Genomic DNA, 26,720 nt, shown 5'->3' with positions numbered 1-26,720 from the left:
GAAATAAGGAATGAGAATTTTCTGAAGGAATCGGGAATCCTGCATTGAGATTAGTGTTAGCTTTGAGGAAGGCAGGGGAGTCCCTTCAATCTGTGTAGTTACAGTGTGAGAGAACCTGTCATTAGGCACTTTCATGATTGTTGCAATGGTGTTAGATGCCCAGCAGTGGGGCTCCTTGGAAGAAAGTTAAGGTACAGAGGGGGAAGGTAACTTTAACTGCTGTCTGTAACTTCTGAATTCATAGGTGGTTATACCTATAGTACCTGTGCATTTCTGTGAGGGACATTCTTTGTGTATCTATTCTTCCTTTCTTTCTGGAATGACAGGTGCTATATAAATACATAGCAGCAGAGGCAATGTCTTTATCCATTTGCTGTAGCCCTTTGATATGTAATTCTAAGTTGGTAGTAAAAGTCTCTATTTCTGTGTAAATTAGTAATTGATTGCAAAGTACTTGTATTTGGGGAATGTGGGTTGTAGCTATTGTTCTGTTCATAAGCCAGTTTATTAGTAAAATGTTAATTTCTTTTGTTAGCTTCTCTGTTACCTATGGTAGGAACTCCTCATGGATTTTCTTCTGTGAAGAAGATACAAGAATACAAGTTGTAAAGCTGCTAGAAACACTTGGAAGATTTGACAAGTCTAAGGTGAAATAAAAATTTAGATATTTAACTTTCCTTTGAATGTGCTTGAATGGGTTTGTAGGTGAAGCATGTGGAATCGTTTTAAGTAAAAAATTATAAATACAGAATTTTAGGATTCCTAATTATGGAACAGTTTCTGTAGTCCAGAATTTAATTTTGTAACGTTGCCTGGAGGGCTTATAGCTCCAAACATTGTAAAAGATGTATCCAAACAGCTTAAAATAGGGGGATAGTTTCTGTTGCTGAGGCTGAGAGTGAGCAAGGTATTTAATATATTAGAAGCAGTGTATGAACACCTGTCTAGTGTTGAAGAACTATTAAAATGGAGCAGTAAAAAGATTCCTTCTGTGGATAGCCTGGAAATGATGTAGCATCAGTAAAAAGATTAGTATAGTCTGCTGTGTGGTCCCCTCTCCCCATTTTCCTGTCTGTCATCAGTTCGGATTATCATGAGACAGAATGAGTGATGTTAGTTTGACTAACTGCCTCTGATCTAATATCGTAGGGTATTTTATTTGCATTCTGTTTCTGAACTGTCTTGGTAATAAGACAGTTTTCTTTACCTGCTGGAAAAGAAACAACACCGAAAGACTTGCAGAATGGAAGAAAAATTCAGTCACCAAGGAACAAAGTAAATTTGGCTGTGTGACTGACACGAAAGCTGTTAATGTTTAGAATTCTTAATGTTCAGAAAAAATTTCAGCTTGATGTCTGTCCTTTGCTTGGAATAAAAAGCCAAAAATCTCCTGTGCGAAGTATGTTTTGCCTTTTTATTGTTACCTTGACTGAGTATTGAACTCTTATTCAGGTCTCACTTTAGTATATTTACTTCTTTTGCAGGCACATGGCCTTGTCGTGTTTTCTCACAATTCTTTCCTACAATGGTAGTAATAATAATAATTCAGAGATCTTAACATTTTTAAATACTCCATCTTCAAAATGGCTGACTGAATATATTCAGACCTTTGGAATACCCATTTATTTCTGTTTCAGAAACACTCCTAATTGATGTTCTCATAATAGAAACAAAAATTTTGTTCTAGATGCCGCCCTTATGCCAGTTCTAATCTCTCCTTTGCATTACATGTAAATTCTATTACAAAAACAAATTATGTTCTAACCTGCATTATAAAAGGAAAATAAAATCATAGAATCATAGGTGTTTTGCTTTTGCACATAGTAATCATCATGTTAGTGTAACAGTCCACAGTTGATTCCTTATATAGAGCAGTGGTCCATCAGTCACAAAATTTAAGATGAGTTAGACCAGAATGAGCTCATTCATTATTAATTCTGGAATGTCAGCAGTCTGCATAATAAAAAGCTGGTATACATTAATCACAATAAAAGGTCTACAGGGGGCATGTGAATAGTTGATGAACCTGCAGCTTTTCAGTCTGGATATATAGAGATTAGTAACAGAACTGTTGAGACTGATATGAATGTAATGTTGAGTGACAGCCCCAGAGATGCCCAGAATGAATAAACCAAGCTGATGGGCAGCAATGACTTGGTAGCTGTTGATACCTAAAGGGTATAAAAGATCTGTCTAAAGAACAGTTTGTCTTTGAGAATTGTGAAGAACCCGTTAAGATGTTGTAGTAAGACACAATGAGAATGTGACAGCTGAAATCTGTCTCATGCGCCGGACACAAGTTTTGAACAGATGAATTTGGCCACTTGTCTTGGTGATTGTGAGTAAGTGGATGCAAGAGTGAGTGGATAGAATCAACTTGATTAGCAAGTTCGGTAAAGTCACCTCTGCCCTCCCTGAGATCTGATATTGAGCTTTGTTGTGTCACATTCCTTCGACTATTAATTTAAACTGTTCTAAAGACGTTGGAGTGCTCTTACTAAAGGTAGGTGATTTTTGCCATTTTTGAAGCACAATATATTAACCGATCCTGTGGATGGTAATTATCCGTAATGCAGTAAATCACATTCTTTTTTTTAATTCACATTTTTGCCCATATGCAATTTAATTACCATCATTCCTAAAGTTACTGTATAAGTTCCTTTGCGTGTAACTAATTTAATATCTTGTAAAGCCAGCCTGCACAGATTGACTTGTCCTAGATACCGATGTAGTAAATAAACAATGTTATGACTAAATAAGCTTGGAGAGTATTGGCTGTAACCTGGAATGCCTTCACTGTGATTTGTGGCTTAATAGTGCCAGAAATAATATTATGTGAAAGGCTGAGGAGGGTATATGTATGGATTTAATTTTCCATGTTTTATAGAGAATGGAAAGTAAGATTGTGGGGTTTTTTTAATCCATAGATTGTTTTGCTGTAAAAATTAGCACGCAAAGTTAGGATAAGTAAAGATTTTTTTTCACTCTGTAGCATAAAAAAAGTGGAGATCCAGAAAAAAATTGTCTGCAGATGGTATTGACATATTAAAACACTACTATTAACTATTTCTGAAACAGAATAGTGTGTTTGTGTTATAAACGTTTTGAAGTCATGGAGGCCCTAAAAGAGTTAAAAAATGTTGTGCACAAATGCTTCTACAGAATTCTTTTGATTCTTTCAAGCCAATCGTTTTTGTGCATAAAAATTAGTATGTTTGCCCATTTTCTTTTACCTTCTAATATGTTTTTTCTTTTTTAATCCTTCCAGTGAACAGTATTGAATCCTTCCAATAAAGGAAGGAGAAAACAGGGTCTGTTGTGACTGAAGGTATAAATCAAAGGCTAAGTAGGTACCAGGTAGCAACTCCTATGAGGGTGGTTAAAAAATGGTGGGAAAAAGTCTCCCCCCTTACCTTCTCTGTTTCCTCAACAGATTCTTGAGCACCTCTCAGCCTCACCACATGGGGATTATGGGAGCAAACAAGTTTTCAGCATTTGCGCTGCCTGAAGAAGTCACTAGTCAAGTACAAGATGTATTCAATTTGGTTTTACTGAGAGTAGCTGATCAAAGTAGAGGGGAGAAATGTTCAGAATTCATGAGAAATGCACTCAGTGCCTCACTCACATATACATGAACATCCATACCATGTTACGCTTGCATCAGTCCCTCAGACAGTCAGGGTTCCTGGCAGGGTGGCATCCCGTATCTTTGACTTATGGTTGCTTGTATGGGTCCTGGCCATCCTTGCAGAGGTGGGGTTCTTGAAGCAGGCAGCACCCCATAGCTTTGACTCGGTGTATGTGGCAAGACAAGCATCCCCAGTAGCTGCACGGGGCTGCCCTTTTATTGCCTTCTGGGCAGCCAGGTTGAGTCCTGGCTGGAAGCCGGGGGGTTGCCAGGCTGAATGTCCTCTGGGGCAGCCACCCTTGCATACTCCTGCCAGGCTCAGCCAGGTGGTTTTGGCTGGTGGTGTCTCCTGATGGGTGCAGACCTCTCTGCTGCTGTTTGCTGACTGCCGTACCCTGGCCAAATCTCACTCATGCCTCCTCATCAACTCTGGGGAGATACAAAATTTAGCTTGGTCTATATAGCAACATCTGCTTCAAGTTAGAAAGATGCCTACTGAGAGGCAAGATACTCTTGGGGTTAGACTGGTTTAGGTTTTTTTGGTCAGCTGTTTCTACAGTACTTTTGCTTGAATATTTTCCCTTTTGTCTTGAATTTGTGTAAATGATTTATTTATCTCGTGTGAACTGTGCTAATGCCTTGAAGGAATTTTTCACTGTTGCTGATAGCTGCCCCTTTAAAGGAGGGGAAAAATCAGCTATGTCAGAGAGAATGGAGAAGGAGAATCTTTTTTGGAAGAACAGTTGCCCTACCTTTGAACCTATTTTAATGATGAACTTGTAAATTGTCAGGAAAAAGAAAAGCCTGAGTTACTGTTATAATGTGAAGAACTTCACACTTTAGAGATCTAACATAATCATTAAGGTGATTCAGAATTCTGATTCATTGTTTGTACTTGTAGGCCTGAAAAGGAGTTTATATTTTTTTAAAAAAATTATATATGTACACATATATATTCTTTTTTCCCTTCATCGTAGTTCTTATTCTGCAAAAATTTGGGGGTATATTTGTTTTATATCCATTCCAAAGAGAAAGATTAAGACAACTGACAGTAATGTTAAAGCAGTAGTGTTTAAGTAATTATTTTTCCGATGCAGCAGACTCAGTAGTAAATTCTTAAACACGGTTATTAAAAGCTATAATAATAATACTTAATTTTTTACTTTACAAATGGGACCGTCTTCATTTAACTCTTTCAACAATCAAGGCATTTAAAATGTGTTTGCTTTTTAAGTTCCCTAGTGTAAAAGAGGCTAGACAGATGGAAATTCAAAATGGATATATATAAAATTCCTCGGTACAATTCTTTTGAGTGTCTTGTCTAGTCATTAGCCAGTTTGGGTGGACAAACACTGGAACAGGTTTCCCAGAGAGGTTGTGGAGTGTATTCAAAACACGACTGGACAGAGTCCTGGGCATCCTGCTCTGGAGACTGAGCAGGGAGATTGGACTAGACGATCTCAAGAGGCCTTTCCAACCTCAGCCCTTCTATGATTCTGGGATTTGGTGCTCTTTGAACAGGTAGCACCCAGGGCATATGCTGCAGTTTGAAAATACATTGTGTATTTGAATTTGGAAAACTGCCTTTAGTTTCATTTCTTACCAAGAACGATTTTTGTCTGGATTATTGTGAACAATACGCTTCCCGTGTTTTTGTTTTCAGGTTTGCTTTATTCAGCATGAATGCAGTCATCATCTTCACTAAAAGGATGCTGTAGATGAACAAAATTGTTTCCTATATTCCTTTACAGGAGTGGTTTTTAGGTAAAGCATTATATGATGAAGAATCTACAATAATTCACCATTATGCCTTTGCTGAAAATCCTACAGTCTTTAAATTTCCAGATTTTGCTGCTGGTTGGGCACTTAGCATTCCACTTGTTAACAAGTAAGAATTGAATTTTTAATAACTTCTTGTTTATTGATAGTAATTAAGAATGTTTAATTTGTAGTTTATACAATTTTTCTGGATGCTAATCAATATTATTTTAATGAGTTATGATTTCATATGGATTACCATAAAAGATGAAGGTGTTCCTGCAGTACAGTTCAAGGTCTTATTGCAGACCATGTAGATATGCAAAGACAAATATTAATTTTGAGCTGTCTTTGAATTGAAGCTAATGATTGCAGCTTAGCGAAGGCAGACAGCTTGGGATGTCCTCAACCAGTGCAGGCTGGCCTCTTGTGGGTTTGGCTTCAGAGCCTACACTGAGCTTTTGCTGCGGCCACCTGTATTATTAGCATCCATGCCGATACATGTTAAGTCTACTTCGGTTTGAGGAGCTAAGGTGCATAGCAAGACATTCAGCCAGGCACAGTGATGTACAGCTAGCGCTGGGCATGCCTATACAGACTTGTGCTACCACTATAAACTTATCCAGAAAATACTCCTTTGATAAAATTCCGTTTCTTCCTTATTCTACAAATTCCAAGCGTAATTATTGTAAATAAACACTTGAGAATTCATTAGTAGAGAAGGGTACAGAAATAGATTTCGGTATCATTGCTGTGCATGTGGTTTATTTTGCTTTACTCTGCCAATCTAAAAGTTAACATCATGTCAGCTAACAGTTGTCCAGTACTAGCTGTTAAACTAGTTCAATACCATCTCTTGTCATTTTAAAAATGTATTCTTCCTCAGACAGCAGTTTTATTCCTGGATCTTAGAGTGACGGTATTGCCCTCTAGAAGTGTTTCTCATGCTGTAGAGACAACTAGATGTTTATTTCAGATTTGGTGCTTAGTTTTTAAATGAGATTTGAAAAGTTAATCGATTTCAGAACTTGGATGCATCTTGCTGATGCAAGGATTGGCATAGTCATAAATTGAAGGTGCCTAAATACTCTGCTTTGGAATACACAAAAAGAGAATATTATTTGAGATGCTGATCAATATTGAGCTTCAAACGCACTGCTGCTTTAACCTGTTGAAAATGTTATGCCAGCCTCTCCATCTACTCCAGATGAGAACTTTCTTCTTGGGCAGGAAGAATGGATCAAAATTTGTGTGCTGAAAACTGGTATTAACATCACACTGTGCTTCAGGTGGAAAAAAAATTGATATGAAAAAACAAATATAAGTTGCTTCTTGGGGCAATAAATACAAGTGTGATTTTTTTTTTTATTTTTTTTTTTACTTATAAGATGGTCAATAACACCAGCCACACTTAGCTGCATACACAAGTGATTGATTTTTTCTTTTAAATACAGGGGTTTTTTGAGTAAATTTCTTCATCTTTAATTGTATAGGCTTGCAAAGAAGTTGAAAAGTGAACCACTCAAGTCAGACTTTACAATAGATTTAAAGCATGAGGTAAGCAGTGATGTGCTGAAAAAAAATTGTGTCAAATCTATATATGTCAATGGTGATAAATGATAATGGAAATAACAGGTTTTTCTTAGACGTTAAAAGGTTTGACTGCAACAGCACGTTGAATTTCTTTCCCTTCCTTTAGAATATTGAAATACTTTATATTTCAAGCGTAGAAGAATTAATGAATAAAATTACATTCATGTAGGAATACATACTTGGTTTTATACAGTGAGGTTTCTTCTAAGGATTGCTTTATAAAGGAGAGACGCTTCCAATTCATGAAGCATAAGCTGACAGGAATAGTGTAACAGATGCTAGCCGGCCTCACTCACTTTCTGAATCAGACTCTAAGAGCTAAATATGATGGAATTTGGATTAAATAGTCTGAGGAACCTAACTGTTGTGGGAACAATCAACTCTGCAACTTGCAGCGTGGAAGTCAAGAAAATTTTTTTTGCCTCTGGTTTGCAGCAGTTTTAAAAGGCAGCCACTAGGTCTTTCAGAGAATGAGTTGACTAAAAGGAACATGAGAAGAAAGGAATGGGGGGATCCAAAAGAATATCAGTGCTACTATTCCTGAAGCTTTTTTATTTTTTCTGCCTTCAAAATGTTTGAGCAGCCCAGGGTTTTGTACTGTCACCAAAGTGAATTCCTGAACCAGGGTGGGAGGGGAGGATGAATCTGGAATAAGCTTGCTAACTTTGGCCTGAAATTGTGAGTGATGTTGAATTTGTTTTAATTTTTTAAAACTCCTAAAAGTGAGCTATAAATTGTGGTTCTGGCCCAGAACCGCCCCCCCACCCCTTACTTAAAACTACTGCTGCTGTTCCAAATCTTTGTTCTGTAATGATTGTGAACCTCCCTATTTCCAACATAAATCTACAGGGTGTTTATAGAGTATAAATTGGTACCATATTTAAATAAATTTGGGTTTGTGCCAGCACTGTTCTTTGGCATAGTTTCCCCTCCTTGACTGATGTGTTTCTCAAAAGCAGTTGGACCCCTCTCAGCTTTCATTTTACTACGTGAAACAAGCCAACAAGCTGTTTCTTTCCTCTTGGTAATTTTTCTAAATGCAAGACCTTGGACTTCACACTGTTAATCTTCTTTTTGTAAGTTACTTCAAAGTCATTCGTATATTCCCAATATTCCAGCCTACCTCAGCACTGACAAAGCCTCCAAACATAGTGTCATTAAAAAAAAAAAAAATCATTAGCAGACATTTTATGTGCCACAGATTGCTTAATGAAAAACAATTGATCGCTCTCCTGGCAAAGTGACTTCCATGCACTTCTTACTCTGTTAGCAGCTCTTTGCATATGTTTCATTTCAGATTTATTGCCACTGATAACCTACTTCAGTCCTGCAGTTATTCTTTCTGCACAGTCTTGTGTCTCCCTAGAGACAGTTCCATTCCCCCTCATTTATTTTATAAATCACTGTCTTCTCCTGCTTAAATCATTTTTATCTCTGCATCCTTCTTATGTGAATCAAGATTGACAACAAATCAAAGGATATAATCTGTGATCTTTAATGATTGTATGTAATGTTTAAATTCATGAAGGATGATAAATGTTTTAAGAAATGTTTCAGTTTGACAGGGTCCTAATAACATGTGCGTCTAGTCTTCGGTATTTTATTGTGCTCTGTATCAGGTTTTTTTCTACTTTTCAAGTCCCTGTTTCTTATATCCATAGTATTTCTATCACTTTCCATCTGGAATGCCTGTTTTGGAAAATATGGTAAAGACTTCTTGTCTTGATGCCTCTCACTTGTAGATTGTTTTTTAGACTTTTTTTTAACTGCACAACATATAGCATATTGCCTGATGCTTATTCAAAACTAGAAGTGAATAATGGATTTTTTGTATATCTAACATCAGATTTGAACTAGGGCTAACATTAAGAATATTTTCTGTCTTTTTATTGTAAATCCATTTCCATTGTTTTCGGAACAGTCTGTCATCCTGTCCTATTAGTCAAAATGGCACTGCTACCTTACTTGTGAAATATGATAGCTTCACACCATTCTAAGGCTTTCTATTGAAGATTTCATTTTCAGTAGAAAATCTTAGCACATTATGAACTTTCATAAATAATTCATGTTAAACTACAATTGTTAAATATTCTTTGTGCTGCAGGAGCATTTCTTCTTTGTTGGTTCATGTGATAGACATTAATTCTGAATAGCTGAATTCTGAACTAATACAATCTTAAAATGTACTGGAAGCTTGTTAGAAATCCTGTCCCTTGCTGTGATGTAGTCTTCCAGCTACCAGGCAGGGTCAAGAACCACTTGAATATGATCATGGTGGCATTGACTGTGGCCACAAGAATATGAATGTGGTGACGAGGCAAGGAGATAACCTTGGAGATGTATGTGTGCTTATTGGCTGCTCCTTACCATGAGCCTGTATGTGTTACGTGGCATTTCCATACTTCTCCTTTACTCCAAGCACTATCAACAGTGTTTGTCTTAACTACCACTCATGCATATGCTTTTTCTTCCCTATATAGTGGCCTTTCCCTTCAGTATTTTGTTGAATTCATTTGTGATGCTAAGAGCATCTGTGTTTTCAGAAGCATTGCTAAAAGAGCAAATAAACAGGCCACCTAATCATGGTGAGGCTGAGAGAACTTAGAATGTGCAAACTACAAAACGCATTGTATTGAAAGAACCTGCAGCTGAGTTAGTGACTTGATAAGCCACTGTATCAGCTGACCACTAGTAGTGAACATTTTTGTACTCACAGCTCCCAGTCGTCTGCATCCACTCAATTATAAGGAAAAATGCAGTAATTTAAACTCTTTTTAATGCAACTGAACTAAATACTTTTACTTTGCAGTTGAGGTGGTTTAAGAGGACATGTGGATCTCTAACAGCCCACTTACAATCAGCAACTTGCTAAAAAGTCATGTATTCTAGTTTGTGACTGTACCCTATTGAAAATCTTTCAAATCTGGCAGCTTAAGTTTCAAAAATATGATTGTATTCAACCCTGCCCCCAGTCCTAACAGGGCCTGTAACAAACTGGCACTTCTATTTTATTCCTTCTAAGTTCCAGAAACGGCTGTGTGCAGGTAGTTGGGATTTTCTGAGGATGTTGAGACCTAAATGAGTTGGGCAGGAAAATAATCATCTATAACTTAGAAGTCTGTAACTGGTTTGGTGACTTGGGCTTGTCCAGACCATACTTAATGCTCTTGGTTTGCGCTGAGTTCTTCCTGAGCAGTAGGGAGAAGGAAATATTACGCCCTCGTAATAAGAGCTTAACGATCGCATTATTTGCTAAAAGAGGAACTGAATTCTGGCCCTGAGGCGATTTTAAGCTAACAGTTCCTAAGTAGGCATAAAACAGTGAAAAGGAGACTCATTTTCATTGCCTTGGTGTGTGCTGGGTCTGGTCCCGTATTCCAGTGGAGCCCTTAACTTGTTTTCCATGCAGGAGACAGTGGGAATATTTGTAAATAACATGGGAAACAGGAACTAGAACGCAGGACTGATTCTCCTCTCTTGGAGGAGTGTCATTATCGCTGTGCAGTAGAGTCAGGCTCCCCTTCGCTACACCATCTTGTTGGCCGCTCAGTTTCATGAGATGGCATGGAGAGTCTCGGTGCCAGCATATCTGTAGTTTGTTAGTGTAGGCACCACTTTGAAAACTAGAAGCTGTAGCTTCTGACTGAGTTAGGCAGTAGCAAACCTAGAACCCAGATCTCCTACATCTTGAGGTTATGCTCAAACAGCTCTTGTCCAAAGATGCTTTCACATGTTTGGCCTATCCTCGGGAAGAGCCCAAGCATTCAGAATCAGGAGCGTATGGCAGTGCAGCTGGGAATCTTTGGATCCATGTACTTACTCAGATATTCTCCGCCTTTTAGATTTTTAAGAACTTCATTTTGTTCTTACAAGTCTCTGAACAGTTTTATATGAAATGAAGTTCATCTTTTAAGTGGTCTGATGTAGGCACCCAGTGTAGAACTTTCCTGCCTGAATACTTAGTCTGGCAAAGTTATAAGCAGTGTAAGAGTATTGCAGTAGAAATTTTGGGCAGGTCTAAGTGTTCTTGATGTGTCATGAAGTACAGATTGAAATACTATTATTTTTATTATGAATTGAATGTAAATACAAAAGGATGGGGTTTTTCTCTTCTTCATACATCCCTGGTTTGTGTCTTTCTCTCTGTAAATTTTGGCTGGCTTTTTTGTTGTTTTCGTTTTGCATTTAAAATGGACAAGAATCTACTACAGGATAGCATATCTGTAACGTTATCCTTCATTGTATTTTACAGCTTCTCAGAGTTTCATTACTGATTTCAAGCACTTTAAATTGTCACCAGAGAATGGGTGTGTTTTGAAAAGCTAAAAACTGCCACATAGGATGAAATAGGCCTAGCTATTCCAAATTATCAAAATAATTTTAAAAGAGCAACACAATAACGATTTTTGTTTACTTTCAAAGAAGGTGTAAACATTCACTCTGCCACTTCCTATAAAAGTTAAAGATGAGTTGTTTTGATATGCTTAAATACATGAAACTAATTGTGATTCTATGAAAAAAATTTTAAAACTTGTCTGTATATAGAATTTCTTTTATAGCAAAAAGTTGCACACTGCCTCTAGAAACGTGAGCAAGAAATAAGGTATGCAGCTAGTTAATCAACTAAGGAACAAATCTTCTAAAGCATCCTGTATTTTTCAGTTTTCCTGTAAAGTTTGTCCTGTAATATGATTTCGTTGTATGCCCTGAGAATTTTTTTCCAGTTTCATTACTGATGTAAATGTTTTCTGTTTTCATAGATTGCCCTGTATATTTGGCAGAAAGGAGAAGGACCACATCTTACTCCAGTGCCTGAGTTCTGCACAGATGATGTGAATTCATATAAGGTTGATCACTGTGCAACAACATTCAGTAATTTTCTGCCACTTTGTGTAAGTACTGTGTTTTAAATACCATTTGCTTAGTAAAGGTAAAACTTTTTCAAAAATGCATAATACTTGACTTTAAAAATCTTAAACCCTAAGAAAATATTTTTCAGGAAGTTAAAAAAAAAAAAAAAGAAAAAGAAAAAGTTTGTTCTGGTGTTTATCTATTTTTGGATATGCTTTCAGCCTTCTGTGGCACAGGATATTTCCTGGCAAACAAATACTGCATATGCTTTAATGGGTCTTTCTACCACAGCGTTTGTACTATAAAGTATTTCTCCTTACATTTGTGTGAGATACTGAAGTACAGATAATCTTTCTTTCACGGATGGGAAATCTAAAACTTGTTGAGGCTAAAGATAAAATGTAACCTAGTATTTGGTGCATTAAAGTACAACCCATCTCTTCCACCTCTAGGAGAATACATTTATGATATTATGGATTAACTCTTGCTAGAGGCCAAAAAGTGTTCCGTGCTTCCAGGAGAGCAAAATTCTAGGTGCCAAAAAGGAAAAGAAATAAAAAAGGTTAAATGATTTTATTACAGTTGAGAAAATTCAAAGATTTCTACTGTGTAGAATTTAAGCTTCTTTTTCCAAGTATGATATAGTTCAATATGTTGTCATAGTGATTAACTTCAAAGAAATTAAGAAAACGTTCTTTTTTCAGATTAATCATTCTTAGTTCAACAAAGTTCTACTACTCATTCTCTTTTCCTAATGATATGTGGTTTATTTCATGTTAGAACACTACATCAATGAAAAAAGTATTTCAATAATATTATTTCAGGAATTCTAAACCACTAGTGACCTTTTTTCCAAGAGACAAAAATGTACTTTCTACTCTATTACTGGTAGGCTATTCTACTTAATATGCGATACAACGAAAAGGTATTTTCTGTTTTATTATATGCACGGACATAATAATCCTGTAAAATGTTACAGGCAGAGCCTGCAATTACAAAATTCCTTTTTGTTCTCTTCATATAGGGAGAGCCAGTGAAAAAGGAAGATATCTTTGTTGCTGTAAAAACATGTCAGAAATTTCATGGAGAAAGAAGTAAGTTGATGGTTAGTCAAGGGAGTAGTTCTATGCGATATAGTGTATGAAATTAATATTTTAAAAGCAAACTGATATACGCTGTCTCTGTAGCTCTTTGGGACTAAACGTTTGCAAAATCCACTGGGAAACATGAAAGCTTCAAAACTGTAAACAGCTTATTCTTTAGGTAGAATTTGCTATTCAGAGTTCTTCAGGAGTGCTGCGAAATGTTTTAAGATGAAAAGTTGTGGTCGTTTGATGTTTCATCATTAGTGATTGGTTGGCAAAAATCTTGAATACCTAAATTAAAAATATGCATTAAAGTAGCTTATCTTATTGCAAATTGGAGCTGTTGCAACATTAATTAATAAAACAGCTATTAATATCCTTCAGTGTGTTTCCCCCAGATAATTGGTTCAGTTCTATTCCTTGTACTAGCAGTAGCAATTGCACAGCTGTGTGGTGGCTGATTGAGAAATTTGAACAAGCTGAAAGGTCTCTCCCCTCCTCCTTCCTTTTGTCCTGCCCTTCCCTCCAGTAAAAGATTGAGCAGCTTACGCTGTCATATTGCTTGTATCTATTGTAACCCTATGCAATTGTCCAAGACATGGGCCATATCAAGAGTCTCCCAAGTGTGCAACACTATAGCACGTTTCATCTGGAAATTGTAGTGTTATACAAGTAATCATAGTCACCATGAAATATGATGATGATATCTATGGTAAAAACAACCAAAAAACCCCTGGTACAGCCCAACAAGATACGTCCAGTGAGTATTCATTTCCTTCTCAGAGGCACGGAAAATAAAGATGCAGAGAGACACTCAGCTTCAGCTAATACACAATAAGGCTCAGATAAGTTGAGGTAGATCCATTGTCTACAAAACTTGGAAGGAAAAATTCCAAATCCACTGATTTAGCAGAAGACGCTCTACCTATTGATGCCACCTGCCAGTTTGTTCTAGTTTACTTCTAGACATATTGTTAATAAGGAAATTTCAGGAATGGATTTATTTCCTGGAATTTACTTGAATCTTGCGTACCCTTGAATACTCCAGGTACATAATATTGTCACCATTAAACTTAGTTTGTTCATAAGCTTAATTTAAGTGATTATTGTCAGCAAAATAAATAAATAAAATGAAATAATGCCTTAGTAGTTGTACCAGACTGGGGCTGGGGTGGGGAGGGGGAGGTTTGCCACACCTATTGTCGGAGGGCAGGATGAAGATAAAAGCTCTTTTCTTAACTAAATCCCCCTTTGGTAATGCATCCAAAACTGTAGATTCTGTCACTTCTAAATTTAGACTGTTTGTCAGTTGCTGATTTTTTTTCTTCAAAATAAGATTTATGGATTTTTTTTTTCTTAATGTTACTGCACTCAATGAAGGCACATTTCTAGTATTTTAATCACCTCATTGTTAGGTGGTCTTTAAAGTAGCTTTTTGACAGAAAAAATTGACTGGCCTGTAATTGGAGTTCACTGAAGAGTTCTCCTTTCTGGATCCATGTTTATTTTCTTACATCAAAATTAAAACCAAAAAAACCCAAACCTAGAAAGTCAGAAAAGAATGTAAGTCTTCAAAAAGATAGTGTAAACACAAGAAACACTTGTTGAAGACTGAGGAAAATTCTTGAACTTTCCTCACAGCTTCCAGTGTTATGCAGTAGAGGATAATCTTACTCAAGATTTTGAAAGATTAATGGATGCCAGCTTCAGAGAGCTCCTTTTAGCTGGTAAGTCATTTTTTATTGTATGCCAAAAAACTACATTAGTGCGACATTAAGGATTGGAATTGAATGTGCAAAAGCAGATAAATTTTACTTAAGAATTTACTTCAGGTACAAATCTCCGCTTTACACATACCGTATATGGTTATATAAGAAAATTTCAAGACTGCAAACATGCATCGAGGTTCTAGAAGTAGCATAAATGAAATATAATTAAGAACGTAGAGCTGACCTTCTATAAACATCTCTTTAGTGCAGTATTAAAACTTTTGGTGTGATCACAAGTATTAATACATACGGATAAATATTTGCATCAGTAGCTAGTCAGAAATTTCAAGTAGTTGTTCTTTCTTTGGAACATATGAGTTTTGTAGAAGTTACAAAGTGTTACGGGATTCAGTTTACAAGAGGCATTAGCCTGAATGGTGGCACTTAACATCAAAACAAGCAAGGAAAGAGAAAGACACTTTGGGTAGTAACCCCCTTGTTAGACCACTGAACTGAGGTGAAGCTCTGATCCCTGCTTCAGTGAACTTTTTTCATTTATACAAAAAAGTGAGACTCCACTGAAGAAATTGAGAGGCTCAGTCTGTAATAGCAAATAGTTCTGTACATTAAAGCACCCTAGTGAGGTTGAGGTCCTTGGCTGGAGAAAGGTGGAACAGCCTTTACAGGTGTGTCTCTTCTGCCAGGTGAACATTGGAAGCGTTTTGTATATCTGTGACATTTCTGTATTAGGGCCTTTCTGAAAGCTTTCTGGTTTTGCTCTTCTGAGAAACACTTTTGAAATAGAACATTTCCACAAAATAAGAAAACAATTTCCTGCCTATTTGGGTCTTTTATTCTACTTGGAAAAAAATAAGTTTACATGGCATTCTCTGTCAATAAATGCATGATTATGCAGTTGTTTCATGATGTAACGTGACTTTTTAGTACATAGGAGTTAATGTATTGTGAGATTCCTGGCTTTGCATTTCAAAACTCCACTGTCATGTATGAACATATCTTTTGTACATAATTCTCTTTGGATTTTGTAATGCAAAAATTTGAGAGCAGGTTTAAGTGACTAAAACTTTTAAAAGCAGTATCGTCCATTGCACAATGCTACAGAAGTGGAATTATATTTTTTCCAAATAATAAACCCTTTCCATTAGTGCACTGAGTTGTTACTACTCTATCCTAACATTCACCATTCAGTTCATTTTAGTCTTATCAAACTGACTGTTGGTCAGTCGAGTATAATAAATCCTACAAGTCTCTGTGATCAGAGTAGAGGGAAGTGACCGAGCAGGTAGGCAGCAAACACCAAGTTAGGTGATGGATGATTCCAGCAAGGGGCTAAAACGAGTTGTTCACAAGCATCAGAGTTACACAGCAACAATGGGAATTACGTTAATACTTCCTCCATTTGAAGAGATAGCTACTACTAATGAGACCTACTGGATGGTGTCAAAGAACATAAAGCGGACAAACAATGATAGCAGAGAATGCATCGTGTTTCAGAGTCATTGTTCATCTAAGTCCTGACCGTTTAGTTTTTAAAATGGAAAAAAATCATTCATTTTAATCTGATCATTCTCTTCTAAACACCCCGCAGGTGTTCGGCTTTTGTTTGTGTTACCAATAATTTATTCACTTCTTGATACAATTTAAAGATTTTTAGCATCATTATTAGAATTTTGTATGATCAATTTTAAATGTTAATGTCAAATGGCAAACTAATAAGAAAAGGATTGTTCTTGTAGAGAAACATTAAACAGTCCTTCTTTGAAAAGAATCTCCATTGGGGGCTAAAAATTGGTTGTATGATATTTATAAATGTCCCTCTGTGAGTGTGTTTCCAGACACAGGTGTTTTTGAGCATTAACGTGGTGTCAGGTATGACGTATATAACACAAGTGGATATTTCAGCAGGTGCGTTTGGTCTGTTTCTGATTCAGAATATTTTACATGCTGTACAGTTGGGTTTGCTGTTTTTAAAACGCGGCAGTTTCAATACTGGAAGAATGATAGATCTGTGATAGTGTTGATGCTGATGTGTGCTATAAAGTCCACCATGGCAAGTGTAAAAGTAACGAATTCCATACTTTGCTTAGCATAAATGTAAACATCACATTTTTCAATGCAATATGAATGAAACTGTAGTCATATTTTAAAAGAAAATTTATTACTATCTAAATAGAACTGCCCTGACAGGCTTTCATAAAAATGTGAAATTGTTTCTCTCTAAATATTGTAGCAAAGGAAAAAGAATGAACATTTACAGCCATGATGCTGTCTTTGAAACGGCGTTTTCATTACCAAGAGAAGGAATATGTCCAGTTAACAAGGTGCATAAATGTTTCAATCAGGTACTTATTTTAAACAATTGACTTATGTTTCAATGTCAACGGTTGTTTTGCAGTACCAGTTGTAAAGCAGACTTGGGAAAGAGAAGCTGCCCTTATTGAATACTACAGCGATTATGCAGACATCTCCATTCCTACTATAGATTTAGGCGTACCTAATACTGACAGAGGTGAGCTATTGGCTGTTGTTGTCAGTTTTGCTCAAATAACTGTCTAAAGATGCTAAGTTTTATGGATGATACGTATATTTCATGCATAGCATATAATTTAGAAATTCTGTATTTCGATAGCACATTTGTGCAGCCTAAGCTAAAAATAAAATGCTTTTGCCACACAGGAAATAGATGGAGAGTACAGTTCACCTATGTAGGTACAATATTCTTTTTAGTAGAAAACTAAATACTGTGAGTATGAAAGCATGATACACCGATACGTTCCAAGAGACAAAAATTGGTGTTATTGCTCTGGGTAGGAGTAATAACTCTTGAGTTATTGATGATCTTGACTCAAGATTGTCAATAGTAGCAGAAGTCATAGCTTTATGTCAAAAGACATGGGACAGTGCTGACTGGTTACTGAGCATAAACTACCCGCCGTATGGTATTCAAATATTATATACTTGTGCCTAGTATGTCTTGATTTAAGCACAAAAACTAAATGTTAAGATTGGAAGATATTTTAAGGACAAATAATGTGGTTTTAAAGTAACGTACTTTGTGTTTGAATAGAAAAAAGCCTCATGGCTTCCATGAGTTTAATAATTTTAGGTTTTTTTCTGAAAAGGCTTTTTAGGGTTTTTTCTAAAGGATGTAATTTAAACTTGCATCTCAAATATGTTGCCAGTCATTTCCAAAATGTTTTGCCTAGTGCAGTAGAATACTTATTTAATTCTTGAGTAATTGTTTATTCCAAAATCTCGTTTTATTTAAATGTATATATTCTGTTACTTCTCTTCCTTTAGGTCACTGTGGGAAAACTTTTGCCATTTTGGAAAGGTTTTTGAATCATAGCTCTCCCAGAACTCCTTGGTTAGTCATAGTGGATGATGACACACTGATAAGGTAAATACTGCAATACTTCAGGAATTACCATTGTTCATATTGATAGGATTTTTAGCAATATTCATCTCTTCCTCTGTATTAAAGAGATACAGCTGCTTTATTAGTTGTATAGATTTATATTCCTCTAAGGAAAAAAATTGTCACTTTCCTTCAGCATTCCTTGACTTACATTAAAAACAATATAATCTAGTAACTTGATAAAAACTATGCGTATTAGTGTTATTATGTAATCATATAGTCGGAATATGATTGCTCATCATGATTCTTCACTGTAAGTATATCTGAGATGATTGGGTTTAGTCGTTTGCTGGTACACGTTCTAAGACGTATTCCTCACATAAGTGTGCCAGAAGGAGGGTTCCATACGCTAGGGTCAGTTGTCAGAGCCACTCAGAACGGTGTCCGGGGACTTGCCCTTATTAGACAATTAGATCCCATTCACATGAAAACTGACGCTGTGAAAATATAAGCGAAATAAGGCACAATGATCAAGCAGCAGGGTCACATGGTCATGAATATGAGAGTAAGTGCTCAAGGCGACATTTTACATTAAATCATGTATCAGAATAAGAATTTGGAAGAGGCTATAATTGTAGATAAAGCAGTATTTGTATAACTAAATCTACCTTTTTGTTTTCATTTCCTGGTAAGAAAAGACACTTGCAAAGATTTTACCATTGTTTGGAAAAAACAATTTCATGTTTTCTCTGAGATGAGACAGTTTTGCTGAGAAACTGTACTTCCTTCTTCAGAAAAATATTTTAAGCTAATTGATTTATTATTTGACCAAATTCATTAATCACATCTCATAGTAAATAACCCATCATAAATTTCTGTTTAAAAGTTTGTATCTCTGCTTTTTGTAGAATTTCTGAATTTCTCCTATTATTTTTCTGCTATTTACCTGAATGCAGTTTAGGCTAGCAATGTCTGTTTTTGAAATAAATGTCTACATGATTATTTTTTTAATGGATTTTCATATTACAGTATTTTCAGACTCCGAAAATTACTCAGCTGCTATGACCCAAGTGAACCAGTATTTCTTGGAGAGCGTTACGGTTACGGCTTGGGAACAGGAGGATACAGTTATATCACTGGCGGAGGAGGGTAATTTATTTAAACTCCTGCTGAGATCTACATCAGCCCCTGCTTTGAATGCAAATGTTTTGAGTTACAACACAAATCAGTTTCAACAGAAACAGTGATGTTTCCTAGTGCGATTAAGATGCGGTGGTGCTCAAAGACTGAAAATGTCCTAACTAGTAAGAAGTTGTGCAGCCTCTTGGGAACAGATTTGTAGAGCAAAGCAGTTGGTGACAAAGACCATGCATATTTCAGAGAGGTCTTTTTGGCTTGACTGGTCCTATGAATTGAGTGCCTGTTACCAGTTATCTGCACCACATGTTCTCCTGGTGCATGTCATGCAGCCTTGTTCCAACTGATAGAATTCATTCTGCATACTCAGAGACCATCTTACAATGTGATTCAAAGTGTAGGAAGCAGAGACAATTGGGATAGTTGCTTAAAAAAATACGCTTGTGATCTGAACTGTTGTGGAGTTTGCAGGAGAACCCAAAGCAGCACACCTAGTGATACAAATTGCAGCAATGAGAATATTCCTTCCTGTTCTCTTTCTTTGTCCTAGCACGGAGAAAAATGTTCATGATTCTCCTTCTGGTTTTGAACTTCACGCGATGATTTATGGAGAGGTGGCTGAGCAAGGAGTTTGATGTTGATGTCTTGGGAAATAGTGTCTCATAGAAAGAGATCACTGTGGGTTGATCTCATGCATGAGACAAAGGGGTCGCTGTGATTGTATGCAAAATTTGGTTTAAATTATCATGTCTATAAACTTTCAGGTTGGCTCATATTGCAATCAGAACAATCTTAAGACTGATCTTGTGTGACCCACCTTGTGTGTCTAAAGCAAGTAGTGTGGACATCTGAATGTCCTTAGTGTCTCACTCGGTGAAAAGTAGTGCCTATAATAACTTACTAGATTCTTATTCATCCATGAATAAGTAAAAATCAATTGACTGTCGTTCTCATTGTTTTGCATAGTCGCATAAGATCTTACTTAAGTAGGGTTTATGCTTGAGTTAAGAAACAAACCTTTTACTGACGCTGGTATGTTTGTTGGTTATCAGTCTGATAATTCTATGTATTATTAGTGTTTATCTCTTAGTTTCTATTCTGTCATGTAGACGTGGAAGTTTGGGGGTTATTTTCATTCTCAGGTTTGAGCAGATAGAGACACAGATCATCCATTTTGCTCCATACCCTGATTTTGGGAAGGTTCGTTGTAAGCAAAGAATTCTATATAACTGAAAGGACACAGTCCAGGTAATCAACTAGCAAGTATCTTCCCCAAATGTGTGCAATTCACGTCACACCTTCTGTGTAGCAACACATGCTGGCCACAAGTCTCAACTCTTTTTTTTTTTTCTTTTTATGATCCATGCAGTCTTAAAAATTTCAGTAATAATTATGGGGTATTTTACAACTTCATTCTGACAATATTCTCAGGTCAGGCTTTTTGCCTTAGCATTCTGTATCTGTAGAGGTTTTGCCACGTCCCAGTGTCAAGTGAAGGATTGTCATATAGTGAATGAACTTATGAGGCCATGTAGCAATTTTAGAGTGTGAATCTTTCTAGTAGAACTTGTAGTAGCTAGAGTACCCTATATTCTGATCAGGCTGGGTGGGTGATGTAACCTGAGAAAAGGCAGCTGTGGAATACTAGGCAAGAGTATATTCCCGCAGCTGTTGAATTTAAGACATCATTGTGTTTCTGGTCTATTGAATGCTTATTTTAGTGATAACAATCTAACAGCTCCAGGCTGTGCTTAGTATTTAGATGAGCAGGACAGTTAGGATCAACAGAAGAGTCTTGCAGTGGCTTAAAGGAATGTTTTTGACTTAGGGAGAGAACTCTGTATAATAGAGGATTCAAGGAATGACAGTTCAGGTTTAGAGTTCTTTTCATTTAATTGCTACCCGATAACTGACTGGATAATACATTCGAGTAAGATAGAGAATATCCCTTTGAAGTCCTGGGCAAATTTATGAGGAATTAGCTGCAGCAAAAATGGTGACTAGCTAAGTGATTGTTGTAATAACAAAAATTGTCATAATTGGTGTAATTAATTTTCATTACATAAAGTAATTATCTTTCAGAAAATGCCTCTTACACTACTTCTCAGTACTGACTTCTCAAATTCTGAAGTTTCAGATATATTGTACAAGAGGGCTGCATTTTGTCTTGCAATTTTGTATCATTTAGCAATATTTATTAATTACAGTCACTTGGCTTCTTTAGTAGTTATTGTCTTATATGTTTCATTTGCTTTTTTTATTCAGGATGGTTTTCAGCAGAATAGCTGTTCAGAAACTACTCGCTAGTAAATGCCGGTGTTACAGCATGGACGCGCCTGATGATATGGTCCTTGGGATGTGTTTCAGTGGTTTAGGAATCCCTATAACACACAGTCCGCTTTTTCATCAGGTCAGAAAGTTACTTTTACTAGTATTTAAAATATATTTTATTCTTTTAAGTGTACACATAAAAAAGGACTCATAAATATTGCAAACTCGACCAATGTGTAATAACTATAACCAAGATGCTGCTGCTATACCATATTTCTCTCCAGAGCAAGTTCGATCAAGAAAACAAAAATATAACCAAAAGTGTATTACTGCAATGCTGTAGTAGTTTATAAGATATTTCAGTTACCCTATGACTACATTTTATAAAAAATGCAGTCAGAGGTGGGAACTTGGAAAAACAAATAGAATTAGGAGCCACATGCTTTGAGTACTTGTGATATGTCCTCTAAGAAAAGAAAAAAAACAAACCACACAACAGTAGTTTTTTCTTCAGGTAATGGAGCACTGACTGTGAAATTTTCAGTGAATTTGTCTTCTCTACTTATCCAATTTTTCTATCGATTCAGTGTTTACTATTCTGAAATATCTCATTAGCGAAGATACAAAATTTAAAAGTGTTCCTAAAACTGTTGCTTTTTTTGGTGGATTCTGAAGAATAGTATAAGTATGGTAAATTGCCCTGTGCTAGCACAAGGGAAAAAGAGGTCACAAAACATAATTTTCTTGTGAGTATATTCTCCGGTTTGGGAGAAGTGGGTTGGAATAGGTTTGAATCTTGTTTCTGTCTTCCAGAATATTTGACAGCCTAACTGCAGCGTCACAGTGGAAGACACAATGCATTGAGTCCCAGAGAGATTTGCTGCCTTGTAAACCAAATAAACACTTTACCTTCCTCCCATGGCATCAAAGAGAAGAAGGACTTATGATTTTTCCCAAACAGTACATTTAAAAAAAAAATAAATAAAAATCAGCCTTTACATCAGTGTAGTGTTTGATGTTTTTTAGGTGTTAATCTCGTTTGAAAACTGGGAAGACCTATGTATCTGAATATGAGCTGAGATTAAGATAATAGGCTACTTGTAAACCAGTAAATTGCCGTGTAACTAAAAGCAGCTGTCGGGGAGCGGAGGTGTTTGCTATTTAAATTATCCATTTTTCCTATATTAAAATTTTCTTTCTGATTATTATTTAGAGAAATGGGAAGACTGAGAATGCACTATTCAATATTTTAGTTCCTTCTCCATCTAAAAAAAAATCCTATTTGTTTACTTTCCTGTTTTGTTTATCATTGCTTACTCTTTTCAGCATAAGTATGAAAGAAAGCAAGTAACGCGTCTTATAAAATCAACAGAGTTATTAAATAGTTTGTGCTTGCACAGGTGTTTTTTAAAAAAATAAACATTACTTAAAGGAGAGTTGGAAAGAACAGAACTCATTTTATAGATTTGTAGGAACAGCCCTTATACAACAAAACAAAGCACTTTGTTGTAGTCCTTAATGGTGTGCATTTGGTACTGAATCACTTTGAAAGTGAAATCCTAGCAGTTTGATTTTCCGCATAGAAAGTTACACTTGAACTGTAATTCATCTTTACTGCTGCTTATAACAAATTCTAATTCAACATACCTTGAACGAAAATTAACCCCAGGGGGAAAACTACTATTCTATGATTCCACTATTATGCAACAAATATTTAAAAATGAGAAAACCGGAAGATCATTTTTTAACGACTTCACTGAAATATTGTGATGTACAATGTTCCTTGAAGTACATGAATCCAAAGTTGTACTGAGTATATATTGTGAAACAGAAGCAAAGATATTTTCATCCTCAGAGTGTCTGTGATTAAACAGTGTTTGCTGGTTCTTACTGGTCTCCTGTTTGCCCCATGCTAAGGTAGATAAGTGTTCTGTAACCTGTCCCAGAGGCTTTTGACATGACGAGACACTTAAAGAGAACAGGAACCTTCCCATGTTGAGTAGCAGCCAGGATTGTGGTCTTAAAATATAAAATCTGGGCAAGAGCAACATATTTGGCTTTTGTGGAATACCAAGTACAAATTCCAGCACCAAAATAAAAATGCAAAGTTTACAATAATAGATTCTGCAAAATTTAAGAATGAAGAAATTCAGGGAATTTATATCTTAAGGTCAACCACCTATAAAGCAGTATGATTCTTAGAGAGCAATGTAATAAAAAATTGTAGTTATTAGAGCAGATCTCATTCTTTTAGAATTACCAAAACACAAAAATTTTGTCTATAGCTCAATAAAAAGCTGTTTGGTTTTCAAACAGCAAAAATCTTTGGTCTCAGATATCTAAAAACTATCTCTATCCAAATTAAATTATTCAGGTTTTTGAAACCCAGATGTTCATTAAAGTTTTTTTTAGAAGTCTTGAGAGAGATAGGCTCCCTTTTGATTTCTCCAGTGGAATTTTTAAAAATTAACACTCTGTGGTTTAAATATCAAAATAAAAAAACCGAGAACAGCAACACATATTTAAATTTCTTAATGTCAAATTCTGTTGCCTAATTTTATGACTGGATTGTATACAGAACTGTGTGAGGAATGCAGCAGGTAGAGTTCATAAATACCGCCCTAAGTAGGTGAAGTGTGCAGTTATTAAATCAGTTACTAGCCCAGGTTAGTAACTGATTCAGTGGTGATTCGGTATCCCAATCGCTCAATTTTCTTCTTCTGTTTTACATCTAGAAAAAACCAAATGTGTGCCTTTCATGCATTTCTCTTTACAAAAAACTCTATTTACAATGGCAAAATCTAGTTATTTTACCAGGGACCGCTACAGGTGGGGCTTTTTTATATAAGGATGCACTTACATGCCACTAAACTGTCAGAGGAAATGAAACATGCTTTGTGCCTTAAGAAGTCAGCTGCATCATGTGGCTGTGTTGTAATTCTGTCTCTTTTTGATATCACCTTATAAAGAATAACAGTGCAGTTTTCTGGCACCACATTATTTCCTGTTTGATTCGGTAACGTTTCCCCATGATAAAACTTCATATATCTGGGTTGCTTATGGCCTTATTAGGAAACTATAATCACACCCGGAATGCTGGCAGCTCTCATTAAGAGGAGGAGCAAGGGTATATTACTTAAAATCAATTTGTCATTACACGTGTTTTCATAGATGGTGACCATTTCATGCTGAGAAACAGGGCATATTTAATATCAGTGTACTTCATAGCATGATGACTGCAGCGTAAATTTAAGATCTAAATCCAGAATAATGTAAAAAACCCCTTTGTTACCATCTTGTATGTTTTGTCAATGCCGTGTTGCTTTGTTAAGATACGGAGGTCGTTGAATGGTGATACGTTCTTGTTTTGAAATTATTCTTCGTCACTGAGTACTAGTGGTTTTGGTTTATTCTTCCATCTTAGGCGCGGCCAATGGACTACCCAAAAGGCTACCTTTCTCACCAAATTCCAGTATCATTTCACAAGCATTGGAATATTGATCCAGTGAAGGTGTATTTCACATGGCTGGCACCGAACACAGAAGAGTTGCTTAATGGAAAGAAAGTTGGGTATAACAGAGAGGATTTATAAGCAGTAGAAGAATTTAAGTGTTGATTAATGTACTGCAGATGAGACAGTCACTACTGTAATTTTTGTGGTGTTCTCACATTGTTCACGTGTTCATGACAGAGAAGACAATGTTTTGTTCCTGCTTGTTGCATTCCTTCAGAGCAATGGAAGAAGGCACCTAACGGACTTACAGATTCTTCGTTACACTTGGTTTCTTTCTAAAATGTTTTTGGGCTTTGTATACCAATCAATTTGACACGCATTTAAAATGTCTCATACAACTTTGTGTTCTGGTTTGGACTTTGAGTCAGACACCATCAATTTACCTTTCCTTCCTTTGTTCTCTCAAAAGCTGAAGTGGTGCATTTGGGAGCCTAATATTGAACATGTGTTGAACATCTATTGAACATCATCTCTCATTGACCTACAGAAAACAGTTCCCTAAACTGTTCTGGAACAGGTTCTTGAGAAATCAGAGAGGAGACATGACTTTGTTTCTGTGCCCAGGAGCTAGATTGTGTGAAGGCTGTGTTCTTCATACTCATTTCAAATAGAAATATTGTGGTTTCCTGGGGTGGATGGGCCAAGCGTGAACCACTGTTGTACCTTGTAAGTTTATCAGCATTTGTGAGGAATGTCGTGCTCAAAATCGAAAAAAAGGTTTAGGACAAGGATTTCTTAAGTGGCCACGGGAGGTCACTGTGGCTCCTTTAGAAACCTGAGTCACTGTGTATCTATTTGGCAAGAATAAATGTGGCTCTTAAGGATTTTTGCAGAACTAACACTTCAGTACTTCTGATGTGTGCATTTCAATAGTATACGGATGCCAGCTTTAAAAACTTTGTAGTATTCCTAATTTATATCATCAAGATAAGTAATTTTATGCATACAACTTGTAAAGAGTGATTCATATTTAAAATGTTCTTGTTTTTTTTTTTTCGAGTAATTAATTTTTGTAAAGATGTTTGTACAAAACCTGGCTTTAGTATGTTCTAAACTAATTTTTATACTGTAAAACTGCTCCTTTTAAGATGACAGTATATGGCACTTGTATGCTGTTATTTAACTTCGCTTGCTATATCTTAACCAAATACAGGGTCTTAAAGCCATACTGCTGAAGTAATTTGTGTTTTGTTTTCTTTGAGTAGGTTAAAAATTGATTCCACTCCAAAGTAATGCAACACTTGCTCTTAAGTCGAAGTAGGGGAGCCACGGATTCCTGTTTCAGTAATGACTGAAGCCGTATAAACATTTGTTTGTGACTGTCGCTTGTGGAATTTTAAGCATTTGAATAGCAAGCACATAATAGATTCGAATTCTGATTAAATAGGGGCAATCCATGTTATGTCTTTTCTCTTCCCACTATCAGTGCCTTAAACAGTAGACATTTTACTGATACCAGGACTATGTTCTCTGGCACCATGGGTGAATTGTTAATTATGTTTACTGTTTAGAACTGTGAGAGCTGAAAGCTAAATAAAAGCATTCTCCTTTGACCTTTTGTGCCTTCTTCCTCTTTGCAAACCGAGTACAGGATTATTTAAGCGCCCGTGTTACAGTTTTATCATCTGAATGGTATTCTGTGGTCAGCTTAAACGTTTTTGTTTTTTTTTTTTTTCATATTCTGCTTCCCCAGCTTAGGTTAATTTTCAAGTGTCAAGTTTTGTGCAAATGAAAAATGCTTTTGCAGTGGACTTCACATGCGATCGGGAATCTTGATGCTGTCACAAAATGTGTG

At 36.2% G+C, this 26,720-nt stretch overlaps 1 protein-coding gene across 4 annotated transcripts in view; it reads left to right on the top strand.

Moving 5' to 3' along the window:
• The window catches only part of B3GLCT (beta 3-glucosyltransferase), a 64,042-nt gene extending 37,564 nt beyond the window's left edge, over window positions 1-26,478 (top strand). For all 4 annotated transcript variants that reach the window (XM_074568106.1, XM_074568097.1, XM_074568088.1 and 1 more), the window contains 10 exons: window positions 536-647; window positions 5,380-5,516; window positions 6,880-6,943; window positions 11,740-11,871; window positions 12,855-12,924; window positions 17,041-17,154; window positions 17,946-18,045; window positions 19,033-19,152; window positions 21,406-21,550; window positions 24,836-26,478. In XM_074568106.1, the coding sequence (XP_074424207.1) occupies window positions 536-647; window positions 5,380-5,516; window positions 6,880-6,943; window positions 11,740-11,871; window positions 12,855-12,924; window positions 17,041-17,154; window positions 17,946-18,045; window positions 19,033-19,152; window positions 21,406-21,550; window positions 24,836-25,003 (1,162 nt within the window). In that variant the 3' untranslated portion in view covers window positions 25,004-26,478. The remainder of the gene's footprint in view (window positions 1-535; window positions 648-5,379; window positions 5,517-6,879; window positions 6,944-11,739; window positions 11,872-12,854; window positions 12,925-17,040; window positions 17,155-17,945; window positions 18,046-19,032; window positions 19,153-21,405; window positions 21,551-24,835) is intronic.
• The last annotated feature ends 242 nt before the right edge of the window (window positions 26,479-26,720 follow it).

Source organism: Larus michahellis, chromosome 1 (genome assembly GCF_964199755.1).
Source record: "Larus michahellis chromosome 1, bLarMic1.1, whole genome shotgun sequence".
Lineage (NCBI taxonomy): Eukaryota > Metazoa > Chordata > Aves > Charadriiformes > Laridae > Larus > Larus michahellis.
This window is presented reverse-complemented; position numbering and strand designations above follow the sequence as displayed.